At 44.4% G+C, this 21,088-nt stretch overlaps 1 protein-coding gene across 3 annotated transcripts in view; it reads right to left on the bottom strand.

Annotated features, from left to right (window-relative positions):
* Positions 1-350: 350 nt before the first annotated feature.
* Positions 351-21,088, bottom strand: part of SLC2A12 (solute carrier family 2 member 12) — a 35,445-nt gene continuing 14,707 nt past the window's right edge. The window contains exons 3-5 of one of the 3 annotated variants that reach the window (XM_069787272.1): positions 7,789-7,911; positions 5,455-5,587; positions 351-3,288 (exon numbers count right to left, since the gene is read on the bottom strand). In XM_069787272.1, coding sequence (XP_069643373.1) covers positions 3,192-3,288; positions 5,455-5,587; positions 7,789-7,911 — 353 coding nt within the window. In that variant the 3' untranslated portion in view covers positions 351-3,191. The remainder of the gene's footprint in view (positions 3,289-5,454; positions 5,588-7,788; positions 7,912-21,088) is intronic. The other 2 variants (XM_069787273.1, XM_069787274.1) reach the window with 2 other exon arrangements.

Here is a 21,088-nt window from a genome sequence, read left to right as displayed (position 1 = left end):
GTTCTGAAGCTGATTTAGTAGAATGCATGATACTGATAACTGTCCTCCAGCTTAAACATGAAGCGGGTGGGGAGATTTCAGTAGACATCAATGCTAAAAAACTGAGGAAGGTACTAACATGCAAAAATCCAGCAAATGGTGGGTTCGGACTCTGTTTTTTGACAAGATCATTTTACAAGTGTTCAGAACTGACAGTGGAATGTATAGGTTTTATAAAAAGAAAATACCACTGTTGATCTAAGAAAAAAGCTTTACAGTATTAGCAGGTCCACCTGCAGCCCTTTGCTGGCACTTGAGAAGTTCTAGTTTCTTCAACAAATGCTTGCCAGGCTTCCAGGCTTGACACATACTCATTATGCAACACATGGCACCAACCATGTATCCCATGTTTTATTATTCTTTCCATTTCAGTAATAGAATGTGGTGTTTTCTCTAGCAAGAAGGCATCGGTATTTTTCAAAACTATTCTTTGCTTGAGCGTACTATGGTTAAAAAAAAAATGAAATTCAGGCTGTGTATCAGAATGTGAGCTGATCCCAAAAGTGCAAAGATCAGGATGCTGAACTGAGCATTCCAAATACCCCCACCCCAAAAAAAAACCCCAAACCCAAGTAAAAAAACCCACCAAATCTTGTAGGTTTTGGCCACGTCCTGGTTCTTCTCTCCCACTGCTCCAAACCCAGCTCTCCAGCTCTTCCTGTTTCACACTGCTATGAAACTTTTACGTGGCTGAGCTCTAACACATTTGGCATCCTTTTCCTGACTATTTGTAGAAGTTACAGGAATACTCTTACCTTTGCCAATTCCTGCTGCTGCAGCGTGGAGTGAACTGTTCCTGCTGCGGTCAGGGAAGCGCAATGAGGCTCTTTGCTATGGGCTGTCTCCCATGCAGGGACCTCTTCTAGCCTGTTGTGGTCGATATTGGAACTGTAGACCTCAAACAAAATTCTAAGCAGGTCTTCAATTTTTATTGCAAAATTCAAAGTAATAGAATCCAAAGTTTTCCATGTCTGTGGAAGCACCTGAGATCCAGGGTGGAATTTTAGCTTGGGATGGGAACCTGCCAATTCCCCACAGGGAATGAGAGCAAAAGGCTTCCAAGCTTAACTGCTTCTGATGGGGCCTTCAGTCTGAGTCACCTACGTCTCAGGTGTACAGTCCCACTGTCTGTCCATGTGTCCTGGGTGTGCTCGGTCTCTCGTTGCTTATAGACTATGTCAAAAGGGCTCACATGGACCCTTATGAGAAGATTTTACTTAATCTTTGGTACGTTGTGTATGCCAAAAACTGCACCTTGCTGAGCCTTATGCATACTATGACAAGAATCCCTGAATGCAGCCCGGTCTCATAGTGCCCACAAGGTTATTGTGAGGACTGCTGGCTCTAAGATCAGGACAGAGAAAAAGGCCGCCATAAGCTGACCTGCTAGCCAGTGGCCTAGCAAGTAAGTGTTTTGCTTGTTTTAGATGACATGGGATCTGCATAGTTAAAAATCCTGCATTGTGATAACTATTTACCTGGCCTTTGTACCAAAAGTCCAACAGGTTTTGATATTGGTTCCCTTAAAGCTTACGATACAAGAAGGTTGTGGTACAGACTTGGCCAGTAGGTTCCCAACCTGAGGTAGCTAAATGTCCAGTGACTTCTGGCAAATCATGTCCGTGGCTTCAATAGTTTCTTTTCAGGTTTTGAACACATCCTCACTGTCTGAATAGATGTGCTCCTATAAATTTACAGTGCCAGTACCTAGAAGTGTGACCATGTAAGAATCTGATCAGAACTGATCCGCTCTGTTCAGAAGTAAAACTTTACCTAGATTAGCAAGTTACTGTTCCTTCAGTGCAGGACACAGTCACGTGATTTTTATGCTATGAGACAGCAAATAAAGTGGGATCATGTGCTTAGTTTGAAGTAGTATCTGCACTCCAGCTGACAGTGTCAGTCTTGCTTCCTCAATTAAATGCTGGAAGAAATGCCACTGTGTGGCTGCTGAGACAGCCAGCATGCTTTTAAAGCATGCTTTTTTCTTTAGACAAAGAGCCATTTATTTATCTGCTAATAAATATTTATCTACTGATCATTCTAAAAAAAACTATTAACCTTCTAAGAAAAAAAGACCTACATTCTTTGATGGGACCCATACAGATAACCCTTTGTAGAGGTTTGTTGAGTAATTCAGGATACACTTGCTAAGCAATAACCAAGAATTGGATGTAATTTATGATTTGCAGTGATTACAGTTTCTGAACTCCCTTTGTGCTGCCCTGTACCACACAGTTCTCGCTTTCTGAATCCAAAAGTCAAAGTCCAGTGTGCCCTGTGTTGAGAAATAGAATGATTTTGGCATCAACTCTCGTACTGCCAGCTTCTAACTTTCCTGGGACTGGGAAGCCAAAGAAATCCTATCTCCTCTTCTGTAAGGCCATCCTCAGTCTCGAGTAATTGATTATGCAAATATCCCCCCATTAAACAATTTGACTGTGGTTTTTTTGAGGAGTATTTCCTAGGTCACTGAATCCTGGCCCTCCCAGGAAACTGTAGGTAAAGTTCCTCTTAGAAGCTGAGCGTGCTCCGTTTTATAAATAATTAAGTTCTGATGAACAAGATCCTTTTTTCAAGTCGTGTTAAGCTGAAGCCTATATTAATTCGTAAACAGTTCATACCCGGTTGCTTTGCACTAACATCATCCTTTACACTCCACAGTTGTCCATTTTTGCTCTATAGTGTTGTCTTCCCTAATATACTGACAGAGTGTTGTTAACACTTTTCAGCCCCTTTTTTGCTAGGCTAAACAGACCTGTCTTTGGTGGGCTCCTCCTGTGAGACTCTTCCTTCTCCTTGGCACCCCAATTGTTCTTTGAACTCTTGTTGAATAGGGCTAACTAGAATCGTGCACAATATTCCAATGTCCATTCACCTCCTGCATGTAAGAGGTGAGTAACCACAGGGGAGATGAGGGGTGGTGGTCTGAAACAGAGGGAGCCTAGACTTCCAGTAAGTTATAAAAACTACAGCGATCTTTAATGTTGGCTGTAAACTGCCACTGAAAGAAGCTCTACTAAGAAATGAAAGAGAGACTATCTTGCCTATAATAAAGATACCAAATGTCCCATCAGAGTGTGAGCATCGCTGAACTTTTTTTTTTGTTTTTAATCAGTCTTTTGGTGAAGGCTGCTTGGATCGCCCCGGGTCTAGTAGAGCTGCTCTTTCTCTCTCTTGGCAAGTTCCACCGGCACCAGTGTCTCTCTGCGCTGGCTCATCCAGCACAAGGGGGTCTTCACGTATTTCCTGGAGAAGCAAAAAAAGCCCCAGAGGTTTGCCATCGAGCACAGCTGGCAGAGCGCTCGCCCCGCTGCCTGCGCCCGCCACCGAGGGCAGGGCTGGCCGGCAGGACAGCTCTGCAGGCGGAGCACGGCCATCCCAACCACCACCCGGCCGGCCCAACAACCACCACCCGGCCGGCCCAACCAAGCAACCACCCGGCCGGCCCAACCACCACCACCCGGCCGGCCCAACAACCACCACCCGGCCGGCCCAACCAACCACCACCGGGACGGCCCAACAACCACCACCCGGCCGGCCCAACCAACCACCACCCGGCCGGCCCAACCAACCACCACCCGGCCGGCCCAACAACCACCCGGCCGGCCCAACCAAGCAACCACCCGGCCGGCCCAACAACCACCCGGCCGGCCCAACAACCACCCGGCCGGCCCAACCAAGCAACCACCCGGCCGGCCCAACAACCACCCGGCCGGCCCAACAACCACCCGGCCGGCCCGGCCCCGGGGTCGCTCCGCCGGCCCGCCGCGCTTCCTCGCCGGCCCGCGCGGGGGCGGCCCCGCCGCACGCTCCGCCCGGGCCGCCGGCCCCGGCCCCGGCTGGATTTACGTGTGTCTTTAAAGAGAAGGGAGGGGAGGCCGCGGGGGGACGACCAGAAACGCCAGTTTCTCAGTCTGGGAGGCAGTGACCGCTGCGACGGAGGGCCCGGCGGCTCCGGCAGCGCCATTAGCTCCGGGCTCTCTGCACTGGCATAATTGCTCTTAATTAGCCCGTAAACAACCTCCTCCAAGCCTGGCTGAGGTGCAGCGTACCCTTTAGGAAAAAAAAAATATCCTCTGGTAATCTAAAAACCCCAAATACAGGATGACCCATCGCACTAGGCTGTTCACACGTTAATTACTTCTGCTGTCGAACAGTATGTGTCTTATTTTCAGTTTGAATATTTCTACCCGTGCCTTCAAGCCTTTTTCTCCGGGTGTCACTGGTCTTGCCTGCTGACAGGCTGTCGGCAGGAGGGAGGGAAGGAGCCTCCGTTTCCCCACCAAGCCTGGGTGTGCGGAGGGACCGGGGATGCTCCCCTAGCAGCGTGCCGCCAGCTGTGGTGAGGCCTGACTCTCACCCCAAGCCATCAGCCCTGCAAAAATTTGGTCTACTGAATCGTTTTCCCTGTCATTTCTTTATCCTCTTATTCATTATGCTGATAACTTCTGAAATGAGTCCAAAAAAGCAAGTAGCTGCTGTAGGAGCAGCTCTTTGCACAGACCAGGAGGGTGCTGCATTTTAAACACCAGGGCTGCTTAGGGTGTGGGGGTTTTTTTGTTTGCTTTTTTTTTTTTTAATGGCCAAAACCAACTGAAAAGACTGGGTCCAGCAGCAAATTGACAATAAAAATAGCCAGTTAATTTATGGTCAATGACACCTGCATTTGGAGATTGTAAGTGAACAGCATTTGTATCAGCAGACCGTTTAATTCTGTTCTCCAAATTGCTGTGCTACTTTTGTTGAACGTATGTAATTCCAAGGGCCACCCTACTTCTGAGGGTTGAGAAAAGACAAGTAGACTCCAAAGACACAAAACCAGTCAGAATGGGTCGTATTAAAGGAGCCGGCATTCATGTCACCAACACTCTCTCCCTCTCATTGCTCTTCTACTCTTTTTATCTGGTGAGGTGAGGACACAAAATTCATGCTAGAAGAACCTTTTTTGGGTATCAGCTCATAGAGCCTACAGAGCCACAGGACTCAGTAAATGCACCAAAAATGCCCATCTAGAAGAGCTATCAAAACTCACATAGAGCCTTGAAGTATTTGCGATAGAGCCTCTCTCCTTCCCTTTTTCTGCATGCAAACCAAGACACACAGCCCTAAATATGAGAACACAGTTACCCTCCTCTCCAGGAATGCCAGTCAGCAAAAGTGCAGAGGAGCCAGGTCTGGCTGCAGGTGTTTCTCACAGTGGTGCTGGAAACCACCACCCCTTTAGGGCCAGTCTTTCAGCACCAACAAAATGTTTGCTTGGTCACTCAGATGAACATGTACAAAGCTCAAGCCTTGAGAGAATCTGATTTTTCCAGAAAAAAAACAGCGTAGTTTCCTTTCTTTTAGCATATGGCACTGAAAGGCTTTGTCCCTCGGGCACCTGGGGGATGCGGTCACAGACTTGGTACTTACTGTTTAGCTAGTTCCATGGATATTTGCTCCAAAGAGCATCCTTTTGTCTCTGGTATAAACACAATAACAAAAGCCAGGGATGCTAGGCTCATTATTGTGTAAATGAAGCACACCCAGGACAAGCCAATGAGCTCTACAAAGAAAGAAAACATGGTGTTTTTTAAATTTTCAAATAGTATAATTTTTTTCTGTTGCCATTATTTTAATAGGATACAGCCCCTAATGCACAGGAAAGTTAGAAAGAAGCTAGGCTGTTATTCTTGGCTCACTTATTTGTGCCTGGCCATAATTTGAAAAAGAAGAGTGGTTTCACTTTTTCTAATACTCCTTATGAAAGAAAACTGATGAGCACATATTGACCCATTTAGCATGAACCTATTGATTTATTTTGCTTGTGGTCACTCTAGATGAAACAGTAAGTAGCCATTGTTACTGGTTTGTGCAAAGGCACCGGGGGTCACAAGCACCTCAAATTTCCACCTGTGTCTGGTTTTGTTGCACATTCTTTCATGGAGCAAAACCAAGCGTTTTTCACACTGTTGCAGTTGTCTCCAGCTAATCTTCCCTGCCTGTCAGTTCCCAGCACTTCCACTGCAAGTCCTGCACCAGAAAGGGATCCAAGAGCGAACTCCTAATGGGGCCAGCCGAGAACTAGTGGTTTTCTGAGCCTACAGTCCAGGGGCAGGTAGGTCCTCAGGCTGAGGGATGCACTCTACAGCCCCTGGGAAGTAAAGCATATACAAACCCAACAGGCTGCTGCAGGCCCCTTAAGCCCTTTTCCCTGCTAAAACTAAGCTGGACAGTTGAGACATTTGTCAGTTGTGTCGTGAGCTAAAAATTGCAGCTGAAGCTGCTACTCCAGCCAGTATCTTCTGCATCAGACACCTCAGTGTAGGTGCTGCTGGCCACCGTGCCCTCCACCTGTATTCATCTGAAGACAGAATTTCCAATTCTGCCTTTCTGCTGTAGACTAGGAACGCATATTTGCCTGTAGTTACAGTTTCATAAATCCAGATTAGACCCAGCTAAGCCAATAGAGTTACTGCAGCTTTAAACTCATTGAAACTGAGACCAGACTAATGGCTATGTGTGCATTAACAAGTAATGGGAGGGGTTCTTCAGGTGAAACAGTTGATGCTGGGGACCTGAGGTCTGCACTATCTGGTTTGGGGAACATTTCCTTAGGAAGAGCTTTAGTCTGGTCCAAGGACTGAGCAAGTGTTGGCAGCTGGAGTGCATTCACTGAATTTTCTGGTTTGGTTTTGTCCAAAAGCTTGTGTAGTTCCAGAGGGCAGTTCTATGATGCAAACCAAAGTGCAGGGAGTGGGGACAACTGGATGATTTGCTTCTGAAGAGGACCCTTGATCTCACTGAAGTGCTAGTGTGGACAAAATGAGTTTGACCTGGCATATTTTTCCTAGTTTTAATCAGGATAGTACTCAGGGGTTTTTCTCTCTCTCTCTCTCTCCTTTTTTTTTTTTAAGAAAAGAGAACACCAATGTAAAACCTATTTTAGTCTCAGATCACAGTCATTTTTGAATCCGTCTCAAAATGCTTCTAACAGTATGAAAACCACTTCGACTTTTTGTGGGTTGATTGCTTGCCTCCAGTGGAGAGTAATGTAGAGTTGAACAAAACCTGGAATTTCTGTTCCCTTATATATTTTTATTTTCAGCACATATTTTCCTCAGAATAAGACTGAAAACTAAAATTTGCAAAACTTCTTATGAAATAAAATTAGAAAAAAATATTTGCCAATCAATGAATTTCAACATCAGCATTTAACTTTTTCCCTTGTTGATCATCACATTATAAGTTACTGTATGGTAGTCTACTTTCTCGCATTAAAACATGAAACATTTTTACCTTACAAAGATACCTTTTTCTAAAGGAAATTTTCTCAAAGCCAGGACCTTCCTGTGAAAAGGAATGATTTCAATGGGATTGTCTTTAAAAATGTTTGATCAGAAAAGCTGCGGTCTGATCTAGAGCAGAACTTCCATTGACTTCAGAAGATGCAGGACTAAATCCTAACTATTATGTGTTTTCAACCTACTAAGGCAATGGTGTTTTTAAGAGCTGGGGTTCAGAGCCTATGGAGTTGATGTGCAAGGCGCTCTGATAGCCAGCATCATGAGGCTGTAATTACTAGCGCAAACTTAGAAAGATGTGGTGGAAACGGTGAAGTTACACTAACAAACAGCACCTAAATGGAGATCTGAATTTGGCTCCTGGGGCATCATGGCTGCAATTTTAGCAATGTTGTTTGTATAGGAAAGATTAATTTTGCCCACTAGGAGAATATAAGCTTGGAAGGACACAGAGAAATCTTACCAGTTACAGTCAAAAATGTCAAGGAGATGAGGAGATTTATACCCCAGTTCATGCTAGATGTCAAAGCCATGGCCCGTCCTCTGATCCCTCCAGGGAAAATTTCACTCAGAACCAGCCAAGACACTGAAATAGAAGGAAAAAAAAAAAAAAAGGATGTTGTCTTCGAAAGGGTGGCTTTCCTTGCTGTAAATTTAGGTAGTTCATGAATTCAGGTGAGGCCACCTGAAAGAATAAGGCGATATTCAGGGACATTAGGTTTGGGGGGGCCCAAGCCCTGGAGGACCACCCATGCTCTGCCAGCAGTGTGTGCAGCAGTCAGCATCACCCTGGGGCACCATCCCTGCCCAAGTGAGCGGTGGGTGGCACCGAGGACAGGCAGCACCAGCACGCATGGAACCGGGGAAATCAGCTCTGGCTGCACATCTTTGTATGAAAGGGAGCTCTGACTAAGTAACTCTCAAGTGACATAACACTAATGGAAGTGGGGCAGCAACCCAAAGTAATCTTCAGCATCAGAGCAGCACTGTGCATTTATGGCACCTTATAAATCAACCTGCCACACTGAAGCAGGTTTGCTATCCCAGATCTCCACTCATATAAATGAGATTGGTGAGGTATAAATGGAGAGGGCCTGATTTTTTCTCTTTCATATCACACCACACCACAGGTGATCTAAATGCTGGTGTTGCTAGCCCACAAAAACAAATTCAGACATGAAGAGCTAGCTGTGTAACCACCTTTATAGTAAGAGAAAAAAGAAAAAAGACACCCCCCCCCCACATTTCTGTACCATTCCTGGTTATTAGAAAACAGAAAAAAAAACCCTCCACCCTCCTTTTGTTCATAAGCAGAATGCATTAGCAAGAGGTTGCTGCGTGGAGAGGTTGTGGGTTAGCAGACGACCAGCACAAGAGCAGAGAGGTACACATGGATGAACTGTGTCTTCAGACCCTTGAAAGTGGCATTATAAATTGCTCCTCTGTGATGTTGTTTCTGCAAAACGACAAACGGGAGTTTCCTCAAGACACTCGCACTGGGCAGTCTTAAAGTTACATTTTAAAAAATAGGCTCCTGTACGTGTGAGTTTGTATCATGCTGCAATATCCCTTTGAATGCTTGTAGGATTCCCATACTGGTAAATGTAGAAAAGAGAAAAGTGCTGTGGAAGGAGACTAGAAAGGACCAACTGAAAGGGGAAAAAAAGCCCTGAGCCTTGAGTCGACAGAGCAGATTCGAGCAAAATCTAGATTTCTTTGTACCACAGATTTGAATTCAATAATGTTTTCTGCAGCAGGCCCAGATTTCTTTTTTTTTTTTTTTTTTTTTAATTTTTAAGGAAAAATATAAGCAGCTTCACTCCCACAGTGGGAGTGACCTGGCAGAGTGGCGATTTTATTCCGGAGAATCAAGACCGCACTGCATAGCAGCCTAACACTGTTATGCATAGTCAAGTGGCGCACACAGTCGTAACACAGCCGCCGTGTCTAACAGCAGCCATAGAGAGGCTTTTTTGCTTTTTTTCTGACTTGGATCACAGCAAAGTTTAACACACTCGCTGCTGACAAGACAAATATTGCTCTAAAGAAATGCCCTGGGAATGTTCTGTGGGGTGTCTGCACATGAGGGGGGAGCAAAGAAGAAGAGAACTGGCTTCTCGAGCAGGTGTGTTTCCCTGCCCGGCCAGCTAGCCCTGTGCCTGAGCACAGCCAGGCCCTGGCAATGATGGGGATGTCACGATTGTATTTTGCCCCTCCTCAGCATCAGGGCTGTTGAAACCGGTATCGTTAGTCACAGCCGATACAACATGTCACGACAGGGAGTGCTAGCCGAAATGCAAAGCATCAAGTAAGCAAGATGCAAAGGAGCCCTTCTGGGTGCTGCATGCACAGCCTGTGGAGTTCATCTCCATAGGATGGCCTGGCAGCCAGCCCTGAGCTCGGCTGGAAAAATGATTATACACTGAGACTGGCAAAGGCAATATTCATAGTCACATTAGACAGGATTAAAATAAAGTTTGAAAGAATTCAAACCAGCTTTCTGCCAGGCATAAGCCAACCTCCAGGAATAAACTCTTTCTGTGGGTAGTTTGATCTGTAATTGCTTCTTCTAGAATCTTCTTGTGTTCAAGCAAGTTGCAGTGGCAGCTCAGAGGGGCACTGAGCGAGGAGGATCAAGTCCCACGCACTGACACGGCATCCCCACGAGGCTGGGCGAGCCCTGAGCTAGATAAGCTTCAGCAGCGTTACGGGAACTGGGGGCTGGCTCACACCACAGCTGAAATGTGTGGCACTGGGGCAGCTCCAATAACATGCATTTTCCAAGGACGGACTGGCCCTTTCAGGCTAACTACAATTTGTCTGGAGGTTTGAAACATATTGTTTTCCTGTTAAGAAACCAAAATACTTAAGGATCTGCATCAGCCCCAATAGTGGTTAGCTGCTCTTATATCAACCAGTTATTTAGTTCAGACAGACCCCACCAACACACCACGTCTGTTCTTCATGTCTGCTAATGGTAGCTACTTCCTCTGGCATGGCCCTGACCTCTGCTTAGCTGGCGAGGAGTGGATAGTCTTACTCCCCATGGAGAAAGAGCAGTTGTAGAAATCTGACACTTATTACAGTCTGTTTATTCCTTTCCCCAAGCTGAGGCAGCGATAACGATCGATTCTTTGCTTTTAGCACCTCGCTGGGATTGTTTTTACTATTTGTACATTTGCCAAAAAGCAGCAGCTGCTGTAGGTACGGCGGGGATGTGGCTTTTTCTTGGGGAGCCAGTAACTAGGTTCGGGCTCCCATTCATAATGACTGCTGCTACCTTGTACGCTGTGTGCACACAGTGCTGCAGAAATTTAACCTGCACACTCCCAAAGTCACTGCAAGGTCAACTATGTGCTCTGCCTTCACCAGCCTAAGCAGTGGTGGCATTTTACAGGGGAAATCAGCCTATCCTTGAACAGAGGGTCCAAATACTGTCCCCCTCCCCCCGTCTCCCCGTCCACCCCATTTGCTGTGTAATCTAACGTTATTTCAAAAGGATGCTGTGATAGTAACCACATTGCACACACTCAATAGTTTTCAGTGTCTGCTCCAGCCATGCTTGGCTGGTGTTCGTGGAATGGATGGGAAAAGAGCTGACGCTCTCCAGGTCAGAGGTGGGTAAGAGATGAGGCTAAGGGCTCAGCATGAGTCTCAGTGCTAGATTAATCAGCTGCGGGATTTGTTCATGCAGTGGCTGCAGGTAATAACTTGCCTTTGCTCACCTGCAGTGCATTGTATGATGACAGCAGTTAAGAAAAATTGTACAGTTGAATGTCTTTTATTATGGTACAATCTAGAGAAAAGAACACCCACTGCAAATGCGGAAGAAAATATTGCATTGGATCAGAAAGCTTAACTGTTTCATTAAATATCGCAGAAACTCAGTGCCCTGACATTCCTTGCCCAAGTAGGAGGAGCAGAGGATTCAGGTATACAAACAACCCCTTGACCAGGATGGTGACTTCCACCTCTGAACAAAGTCACAGGAGCTGTAAAGGCAGAAAACAGAATAATAACGGAAGATTTCAGCTGCTCCAATTAAGGCTTAATAAATTGCATAATGGAGCACAGTGCTGGGAGTACATTTTAGATACCACAGATGATGGTTTCTTTTAGCACTTTGTCTGATACTTAATGAGAGTAAAAGCCAATCTTGCTTCAGTGCTGAGCAGGGGTAGTTCAAGATGTAACTGTTACAAAGATGCTCTGTTACATTGGTTATAACATTTCAAATTCAATATTTTTGTAGAAACGGAAGAACCAAGAGCCTAGCACATTTTGTTTCAAAAGGAGAGCAGTATTAGAATAAGCCTTCTTTCTATAAAGACATTAAAAGGACAATCAGGGTAAATGCTTCAGTGGTGTTATGGAAAATGTTTAAATTACTTGATTACAGGCTTAAAATACACATACAACCAAATACAATAAAAAGAAATAGCTCAGCACAGATAAACAACTGAATGAAGAAAGCTGTTAGATACAGAAATATGCCTTCCATAAAGGCATATGCTGTGTCCAAACAAAGAAAACACAGTATAATTGCTGAAAAGTTACTTGCAATACCATCATCAGGCAGCCAAGTATTTCGAGAGTCTGCTGGCTGAGAGGATGAGAGGCCAGGGACAGAGGAGGTGACACGTGCCAGCATTGAAGAAAACATTCCATGAGGATGGAGGAAGGTGTCACCCTGGTAGACTTCTGTACTGAGCTGCTGGCTGGAGCTAGGATAAAGCTAAGTAATCTCAGATGGAAGAAGGAAAAGAGGGTATGTATAGTGTCTTGAGGAAGAGTTGTCTAGTTGTTGCTGTGGAAAGCTGCGTCTCTGAAAGAGTTAAGGAACATGGGGATGGAAATGAATGAGCCACTGTGCTTTTCAGCTTCAGAGAGCTTTGGTGAAATGTCCTGGGATATAGATCAATAACTGTTTATAATAGGAAACAAAGGACAAGGCCAGTTTTCACAGTGGAAGGAGAGTACTAGATCTGCTCAGTATATTTCCAGATCTCTCAGGAAAGGGAGGTGAATGAAGGTGCAAAACTTACTGATGGTACAAAATTATTCAGGGTAATAAAAATGAAGAAGTATCATAAAGAATTGCAAAAGGATCTCAAAGTATCGAGTACTTTGAAAAGATGACCCATAAAATTCCTTATCCACACATGCAAAGTAACACGTAGGGAGAAAACCAGCCACCGGTACCCACACTGGCACGCCAGCACTGCTCAGGGCAGAAGTGCTGGAGCTGCTGTGGGTAGTTCAGGGACAGCATCAGCTCCTGCAAGGCAGAGGTCGTGGATGCAAACAGAGGCTTGGCAATTATTGGGAAGGGAACACTGAATATGCCACTGAGCATGCCTGTTGTGCCTCTGTATTTGTCACGTTGCATGCAGATTTGGTCAACTCAGAACTAGATGAGCCTCAGAGAAAGGTGTGTAATGGGCTCTGCAAAGAGCAATTAAACAGACGAGGACTCTTCAGCTTAGATAATGTACAGCAGAGGGAAACAGAGCTGAAGTGGAGATGAACAAAGGAGAGGTTTTAATTACATTTTTAAAGGCAGAAACCAGGAGAATCCAAGTGAAATTACCAGGGTCAGCCGTTAGGTGAGGCAGGATGACATGCTTTTTCAGACAATGCGTATTTTGACTATGGAACTCAGTTTCACAAGATACTTCAGATGTGAAAAATATTAGTGGGTTAAAATGATTAAATGCCGGGTTAAATGATTAAATGGGTGTTAAAACATTATTTCTCTATATGTGTGGAAGAAGATCCATTGAGAACTATTGTTCACAATAGTAAAAATAAATCCCCAACATTTTTCTTGAAGTTTCCTAAACTACGGATAGGCAGAAGGACATGCTGTGCATGCTGCATGGGCCTTTTCCTATGTATTTTCCCTCAGCGTCTGCTACTGGCTGTTGTTGGAGGCAGGGTAACGGATTGATTGAGTGGCCCTTTTGTTTGAGCCAACATGGCCAACTTAATGAGCTTTGTATTTGGGCCATAAGCAAAGAGATGTCTCAAACCCTTGTGTGATTTCTTCCTTCCTTGCCTTACAGCTATGCAGTAAATAAAGAATAATATACCAAAAATTAACAGACTTACATCAGAGAAGCAGAAAAATCTGAGAATATCTGAGAAATACTGCAAGCTTGAGGTTTCTCAACAGTCAAGTGAGGTACATGAATGAAAAATGTCCTTGTTTTGACCTTATTCCTGCCAGGAGGCAGAAGCAAATTTGAAGCTGCTCAGCAGCTCTCATTAATGAAATATTAGGTTCCCTTGGTATTCATTTGCTGTTTAGCATTTTTTCCTTTCCTATACCTGTATTGTGTGAGATCAAGTTCTTTATGGTGAGATTTAGAAAGCAGCCGTCGCAATACTTGAAAGAATTCAAGTTTTTAAGGTATAAACTCTGGAAAGAGATTAAGTGGACTTACAGCTTAGGAGGGAAGTAGGCAGAAGTATGTAAAACTTTGAAAGGGAGGACTGGGTTGTTAGCAACATGAGGTCTAAGGGAAGATAAGGAAGGGGTTATGCCACCTGTAAAGCAGGCAGACCATCTAAGAACATGTTAACAAATGATCAGTGTTGGCGAAGGATGCAAGCAAGCCACTGCAAAGCTGCTATGAGAGGAAGGAAGTCAAAGGACATGGCTAATGACTGGCTTTGCCAGAGCCAGATTTTTTTCCAGCCTTATGAAACCCCACAGGTTTTTCATTTACCTGGTTACAGGCTCTGCTGGGTATTAACACAAGTAGCCAGATGGCCAACTACTTCTCACGAAAGGCCAGCTTCAGCGCCAGTTTGCCTTGATTTCGAAGGGCACGTTGCGGGGGATGGCACAAGCCTTCACGGTGCGCGTGGTGATGAGGTGTGTATCTGTGAGGGCAAGCAGCACTGGAGCAGAGCTGGGATTTGGGGCGGGGGGAGGACCTGCTGCTGTAACGCACTGACACTCCTGGCACCGCTCCCAGCATCCACACAACGCAAAGGCTTTTGCAGCAGCTCTGGTGAAGGAGATTTGGGGGGCTGGCAAAAGTGAGGGATGCTTAGACTGGAAAGAAGAGAGGGTGAGAGGGAGCTTGTCCTTTTCCAAAGCAGGTAAAAGAGATATGATGCGCAAAAAGTGGACTGTAATTCTGCCCATGGTTTTATGCAAGAGGACAAAGCAGATGATCATGACTGGCATTAAAAATCAATGACTTTGCTTAATGAGAGCCATTTGTCTCTCTGGCTCTGCCCCATAATATGAGACTGAAGTGGCTGCTCAAAATTAATAACTGGCAAATATGGAGCAAATGAGAGGCTATAGCTTTGGAGAGCATGTAAGCTGCCAGCAGAATGCCAACCTGCCAAGGGTCGAGTCAAACCCTGTGTGTGCACATTAAAAGGAGTGGAATTGCTCTATTGCTGAGAGACAGGGGAGTCAGGAGAAGCCTCATCTAATCTCATGCCTATGGCTGCATCCTGATCTCTGCCGGTGAAGGCAATATGTACCTCATTCTACGGCTTCCGAGACGCTTCTCTCCGAGCAGCTTTATGACTACTGGTTGCAAGATAGCTGATACCATTGATGATCCAAAAGGAGCTGATGTGGTGTGGCAAATGTTAAATTATTTTCTTTTCTTCTGGTACACTACATTTCTGTTCCTAATGGTTAATCCTTTAGGCTGACTCCTTGAAGTAACATATGTTAGGACAAGTGGGATTTAATCCTTTTGTCTCTGAAGCTGTATCAGAGTACATAAAAATTGTTGCCCAGTGTTTGTACTATTTGTATCACTGTCTAACAGACAAGATAAACACTCACATGTGCTTTTTAAGGAACATTGTAGTGGACCACAGAAATCACCCTTCACTCGCACCTCCTCCAGTTTACATTAGAGCAGCAGGAGGGTTTTGGGGGAACAGACTGTGAGACCAATGCATTACCTCCTTCCCCTGTGTTCTGGGTCACTTGAGAAGGAGGGCAGTGAGATGTACTTCACCTCTGATTTTCCCCAGCTGTCCTTCCTCCACTAACCTTCTCACCACTGTGAGCCTGCATTTTAATGCATGGGGTTTTTTACTATTGGAATTTTCATCTCCATGAACTTGAAAAAAAATGCAATGCCTGGTATGGGTTTTCCTGTTTCATTCAAGCTGTTCAATATATTCTTAAATCTGTTTTCAATGATCTTCAATTACCATCCATTTTCAGCTTGAAAGAATAGTCACAAACGAGGAGAACTTTCTTATAGACAGTGATTCCTTTCTGAAGGATTACTGGGCAAGAAGTGATAGATGTATAAGGATCTAGGAATGGTAGAATTGTCTTAGTTAATGTGATTTGTGGCCCATCTTGCCCAGTAACAGTACTCAGCAGCAAATATATCAGTAGGATGCATCATAGCTTTACTGTAGGCAGGTATGTAATAGTCTGTACTTCTTTTCAGGTCCTCTAATAGAAGTTGATTTGAACTGATGTATGCGATGACAATTCTGTTTGCAACTGGATTTCACAGCCATTGTCTCTCTCTCTCATCCTTTATTATGTTGACACTCAAACTGTTCCATCAAGACAGAACAGCGTGCAGGGCAAGTGGAAAGGAAAAAAGAGAGAGAAAAAGAAAAAAATTAAAACAAACTTTCAAGGGAGAATGTGCTTATTGTAATAAATCACATACTGCCATCCAAAAAAAGGCCTTTTAATTAAACTTGAAATGTGTATTCCTGTTTGTAGGTGTTTATTTGTTCAGAATATTGAATCCAGGATAATCCTCTGAGGCATTTGCAGAGGAATGACTGCAGAAGCCAGAGGCTCTAATTCACGAGGAAGTTGTGTGTGAATTCGTTCAGATTATCACGTATTTCACTTCTAAAAAGTATGGTGAGGAGAAATTACCCAGCTGGGTGGGGTAAATGAACCTGTTTTTCCAGTACCCAAGGGCTAATGTTGGTCCTCGAGGGGGTGCACAACAGAAAAGAGGTGTTGGGACACAGCAGTTGGGGGCAATTTAAGACTTTGCTCTTGCAAAATAGAGATTTGTGCGTATGCTTTACAAAACTCCCAGTGGAAGGGATAAGCAACCTTTTACAACAGTGACTTATTTAGTGAGAGGCCTGCAGTGATCCATTTTTTTAAGTCCCTCACTGGTCACTGCTGCTCATGCTGGAGGGAGGCGGCCAGGAGGAGTGTGCGAAGGCCCTGGGTCTCTGTCTGCCACAAAGTCTCTTTTAGTTCTCCTTCTTTCATAAGAGTTTTCTGCACTTAGGGTTGATTTTCAAAAGCAACAGAAGCTGGGTGACCTCCTGCATCCCCTTTCCCTTTGAGGAAATCTTCCTGGCTTTCCTCCCAGACCTCAATGGGACACAGAAACTCAGATGCCATGGGGAGAAACAGTCGCCTGACTTCACGCACTGCCTTACCATCGGGCCATGCTCTCTGCACTTTGGCTGCCAGTCTACACCTTCCTCAGCAGTGCCAGTAAGTTATGTGACTGCACATTTTGACCTTTCTGGCATAATTATTTTCTCATACTTTATAATAAATGTTCTAGTTTGATGATCTTTATGAGTGAAATAAAATACTGTCTTTGCACTTGAAGTCCTACTGACAGTTCTAGTGTTTGCACAAAGCTGGCCCAAGATCAGCTTGCCTCTAAACAATTCCTCCCAGCCCTCTCTCCCAAAGGAAACTGGATTTTATGAAGCTTGACATACGTCCTATAAACTTTTTTATAGATTTCAGTGTCACAATGATCTTCTCTCCCAGAACATGGTCAAGGAAACAAACGTAAAGTCTTTCATTGTCTTTGATATGATTATCAAAGGCCACTATTATTTACTGAATGCTTAAATGCAACACTTGACCTACAAAGTAAGAAGGGCAAATTTGGCTAATGATAGGCAGCCTTGATATTCATATGGAAGCTTGTACGAGATGGTATGCTAGACTCACTTGACAGTGCACTGGCTTTACAGAAGATACTGTCCCTGTGGAACAAAAGAGGATTGTTAGGCCCAATTACTAGTTAGAATCACAGTGATATTCATTCTCCAGATTTTTTTATAAAGTGGGTCTGGAGGTAAAATGCTTCATTTTGACCAGCAGCTACTAACTAACCTGAGTCAAACTTTAAAACTATGCCTAATTTTAAGCACAGGAGCCAATCCTCTTAAGTAGTGCCTTTGTGTCAATAGGTTTATTAACATACAACTATTAGTAGAGAGGTATCTATATAATCCAGAGCACCAAGATCAGAATAGTGACTCAAATCACTGTTTAAGTGGAGCATAGTACACCAAAACACAGGTAGTCCCCTACCTTTTCTAGGTAGTTCTTGGAGGGCCGAATTTTGTACTCAGCAACAGCAGACTCAACCCTCGTCATTGCAGGGACACAGGAATGTTGGCTGGGGCATGGTGTTGTCACTCCCTCTTTTCACAGTACCAAGGGCTCTGTCTTTCAGAAGGCAAAGCCCTTGAAATGATCTGCCAAGACTTTTCCTCATTCACATACTTAGAAGTAAAGTTATGAACAGGAACATAGATGTGAGTGAAAATGATGTCCCCGATTTCAGGTGTGCACCTCAGTACATAGTTTAAATTCAGTTTCAGGGTTGAACAAGGCTATTGTGCTCTTTGCAAAATGGAGTCCTGAAATAATTAAGGAGAAGCTCCCACTGATGTTGCCATGTCTCATTACTGCAAAAAGCATTTTTTTCCTTATTATGACCTTTTCCACACCCAAAAATGCCTCCCAAACTGGTAGGTTCTATCAAGTTAGAGAAGATTAAGTTATTTGGCTCGTGTTTTACAGAACACCTCCTGCAATTTGAAATCCTGTAATTTAGCGTCCAACTATCCAAAATATCTTAAATTGGCTTGCACTTCACTACTACCAATCAGCCTGTAAAAAGGCAAACCAATTCCTGGGTTAGCTGACCTGTTAACAAGGGGCTTCAGGTAAACCTTGTCTGGGGGAAGGAAATAGGGAGAAACGGGCAATTCACAATCCTTGCTTTATTTTTCATTTTGGCATGCCTTGACTTTCTACTGCAGCTTGGTAGTACAGACACAGTGTGAAACAAAGGTCACATGAGGCACCATTCGAATAGCACAGGAATAATGAACTACATAAATACTAGGAGTGTCATATTCAAACCACATGGATGCATGCATTAAAAGATGATTCGGTACAAATGAACAGTACTAGGAATCTTGTCATAAAATAAGGAATCCAAGATCATTTTTTAATTAACTAAAATAGGACTTCCTATACTGATCCTTGGTGAAACATGCACATTTCCAAGGTTTATTATCCTGGTTCAGATCCAACAAAGCATTGAAGTACTTGCTTATTTTTGAGCACTTGATTTAATCCCCACCACTATCTCATTTTTCAGAGTAAACCACAAAACAACATAAAATTGATGCTGCTCATTTATGTGAAATTTAAGGCCAGAACACAGCTGCTCTGCAAAATCTAGAAGCTCAAAAATAAAAGATTGCAAACATTTGTCATGCAAGGCAATGTGGAGCATGAATGCCTGTTAACATCAAATTCATGTGCCCTATAAATTAATACAATAACCACATTTTGTAAAAGCCTGAAATATTGCTCTAATGTCAAAGATATCGATGGAATTCTAGACATCCCTATCCTTCACCAGTGTTTTCCAAGTGAGCGCAAGGCCATCCAGCTCACAGTATTTCAAAACACAGGAACAACCAACTAAATCCATGGAGGGTCAGAATTTCCATAGTAACAGTTCTCTTTCCCACAAGATTTTTCCAGTTTCAGGTAGAGCATTTGGTGGTCAAGATTAAGTCCAAGAGCATTTGGGGGCAGAGAAAAAGCAGTCCTATGCAATCTGGATCATAAGGGTGGCAAAAGATATGACTTCTGTAATCGAGTCCCTGGGCTGTTCAGTGTCGTATGCGAAACCAGCTGTTCGGGTTTTGTTACAGATGCATTTAGTGACTGAGGTGAAAGACACAGAAATGGTTCTGCATTTAACCATGCTAAAGAATCATGCTTTAACTCAGGTAGCCACTTAATCTAAGAATCAAAGGAGCAAACTCAAGGGGAGTGTTCCAGCTCTGGGTTTTGGCTTGCTTAATCCAATAAAATACATAAAGAAAGACTGCCACAGCCCACATAAGATTGCATAAGAAGGACAGTGATGGATTGAAAGAGGGATTTATTTCCTTCCTCACCTCCATGGATTTCACTTTTCTTGTGAACCCTTGAGCTTTCTTCCATCCTCCTTGATCCTTCTTGCCTGATCCTTCTTCCATCTTGCCCACCGCCCCAACATGGGTTTAAAACTGCATTTAATTTACTTCAACAACTCACAATAAGATGTAGACAAAACAAGTGGGTTTTTACATGGGAATAGAATAGAACAGAACAGAACAGAATGGAATAGTTCAGTTGGAAGGGACCTACAATGATCATCTAGTCAACTGCCTGACCACTTCAGGGCTGACCAAAAGTTAAAGCATGTTATATGTGGACTGCTATCACACAGCCTAATTTAGCTTCCTAGGAGGTCACCCTAAACTCCCTCAATAGCCAGTGAGGAAAGGAAGGCTGCACCAAAGGAGAGGTCAGAGAGCAGGGGTCTGACACCCCCCCCCCCTTAGGTGGGGAGAATATATCCCTTTGTAGATTATCTGAGGAATCTGGCTCCCACATCAGTTAAATTTCCAAACATGTTGAAACATCTGTTCCATTTTAGGTATAAATTAGCTCAGTTTTAAAGCATCCATTCAAGCTGATATAAATTTAACTCTGATATACTCAATATGGCAAATCTGCCCACGTTTACACTAGAAACGAATGTCTCTCATCGCAAACTAGTCTTTCATCAGTAAAAATTTGCTCCTAAGATTTGCCCTCACTAGGGGCTTGCCTTCACTGACTTCCCTGCAATGGGTTTTGTTTCTCACAGGCCTGACGACCCACACAGAGAGGTCCCACAGCAGCGAGATGGTGCATTGCAGCAGGGCTTGGTGGAGAGCATAGTCACTGCCCCTTCCTGGGGGGACCCAGGCTAGGGGACACAGCGCTGCAATCCCAGGTCCCTCATGTGGGAGGAATTTCGTCTAGTGTGAAACTAGTAATCCAAGGGCAGCTTGGTGGCCTGCCACCCTTCCCTGTGCTAGGATCATATGGGTGCTCAAACCTGGGGCCCAAGCATCTAGGTTAAAGCTGAATGGAATGCAGAGACAAAAAAGTCTTTAGCAACAGGTAACTCAGAAGGGAAGCCATTTTTCTTTCTGAGCCTTGGCTGTGAGACCAGGTTTCCTGATGAAGAAAGCGACTGTAGTGACCACAATCTGCTGGTTTGTTAACGTGAGTGGATGCAGGTGGGGATTTGTCCGTCCCTCTCTTGAGCCTGCCCCAACAGCTTTGAATCTGCCTGCTAACCTCAGCCAGGCAGTTGTATGTGCCTCTGCTCCTGCATACAGAGAGCAAGGAGATGTTGGGGGTCCCCAAATGCAGGAGGAGCTTCAGTCCGAGGTGGCTGTGAGTCAGTGGCTGAGAGTCCATCAGGGAGTCACCCTGGGGGGAACCACTGTCCCCAAAACTGTCCCTCATTTTGTGAGTCCTGTGCTCGCCCTCCCCTAGTAGTACATGGTCCTCAGACATGCTTCGCAGCCACTGCAGGTCTGGACTTCACAGCCCTGGGCACTGGCAAGGTGCTCCCACAGCCAGCCAGTGCCCTGGTTTGTGGGTAACCTGCTCACTTCAGAAGTTAAAAGGA

The sequence above is a fragment of the Haliaeetus albicilla genome, chromosome 7, assembly GCF_947461875.1.
Source record: "Haliaeetus albicilla chromosome 7, bHalAlb1.1, whole genome shotgun sequence".
Classification (NCBI taxonomy): Eukaryota; Metazoa; Chordata; class Aves; order Accipitriformes; family Accipitridae; genus Haliaeetus; species Haliaeetus albicilla.
This window is presented reverse-complemented; position numbering and strand designations above follow the sequence as displayed.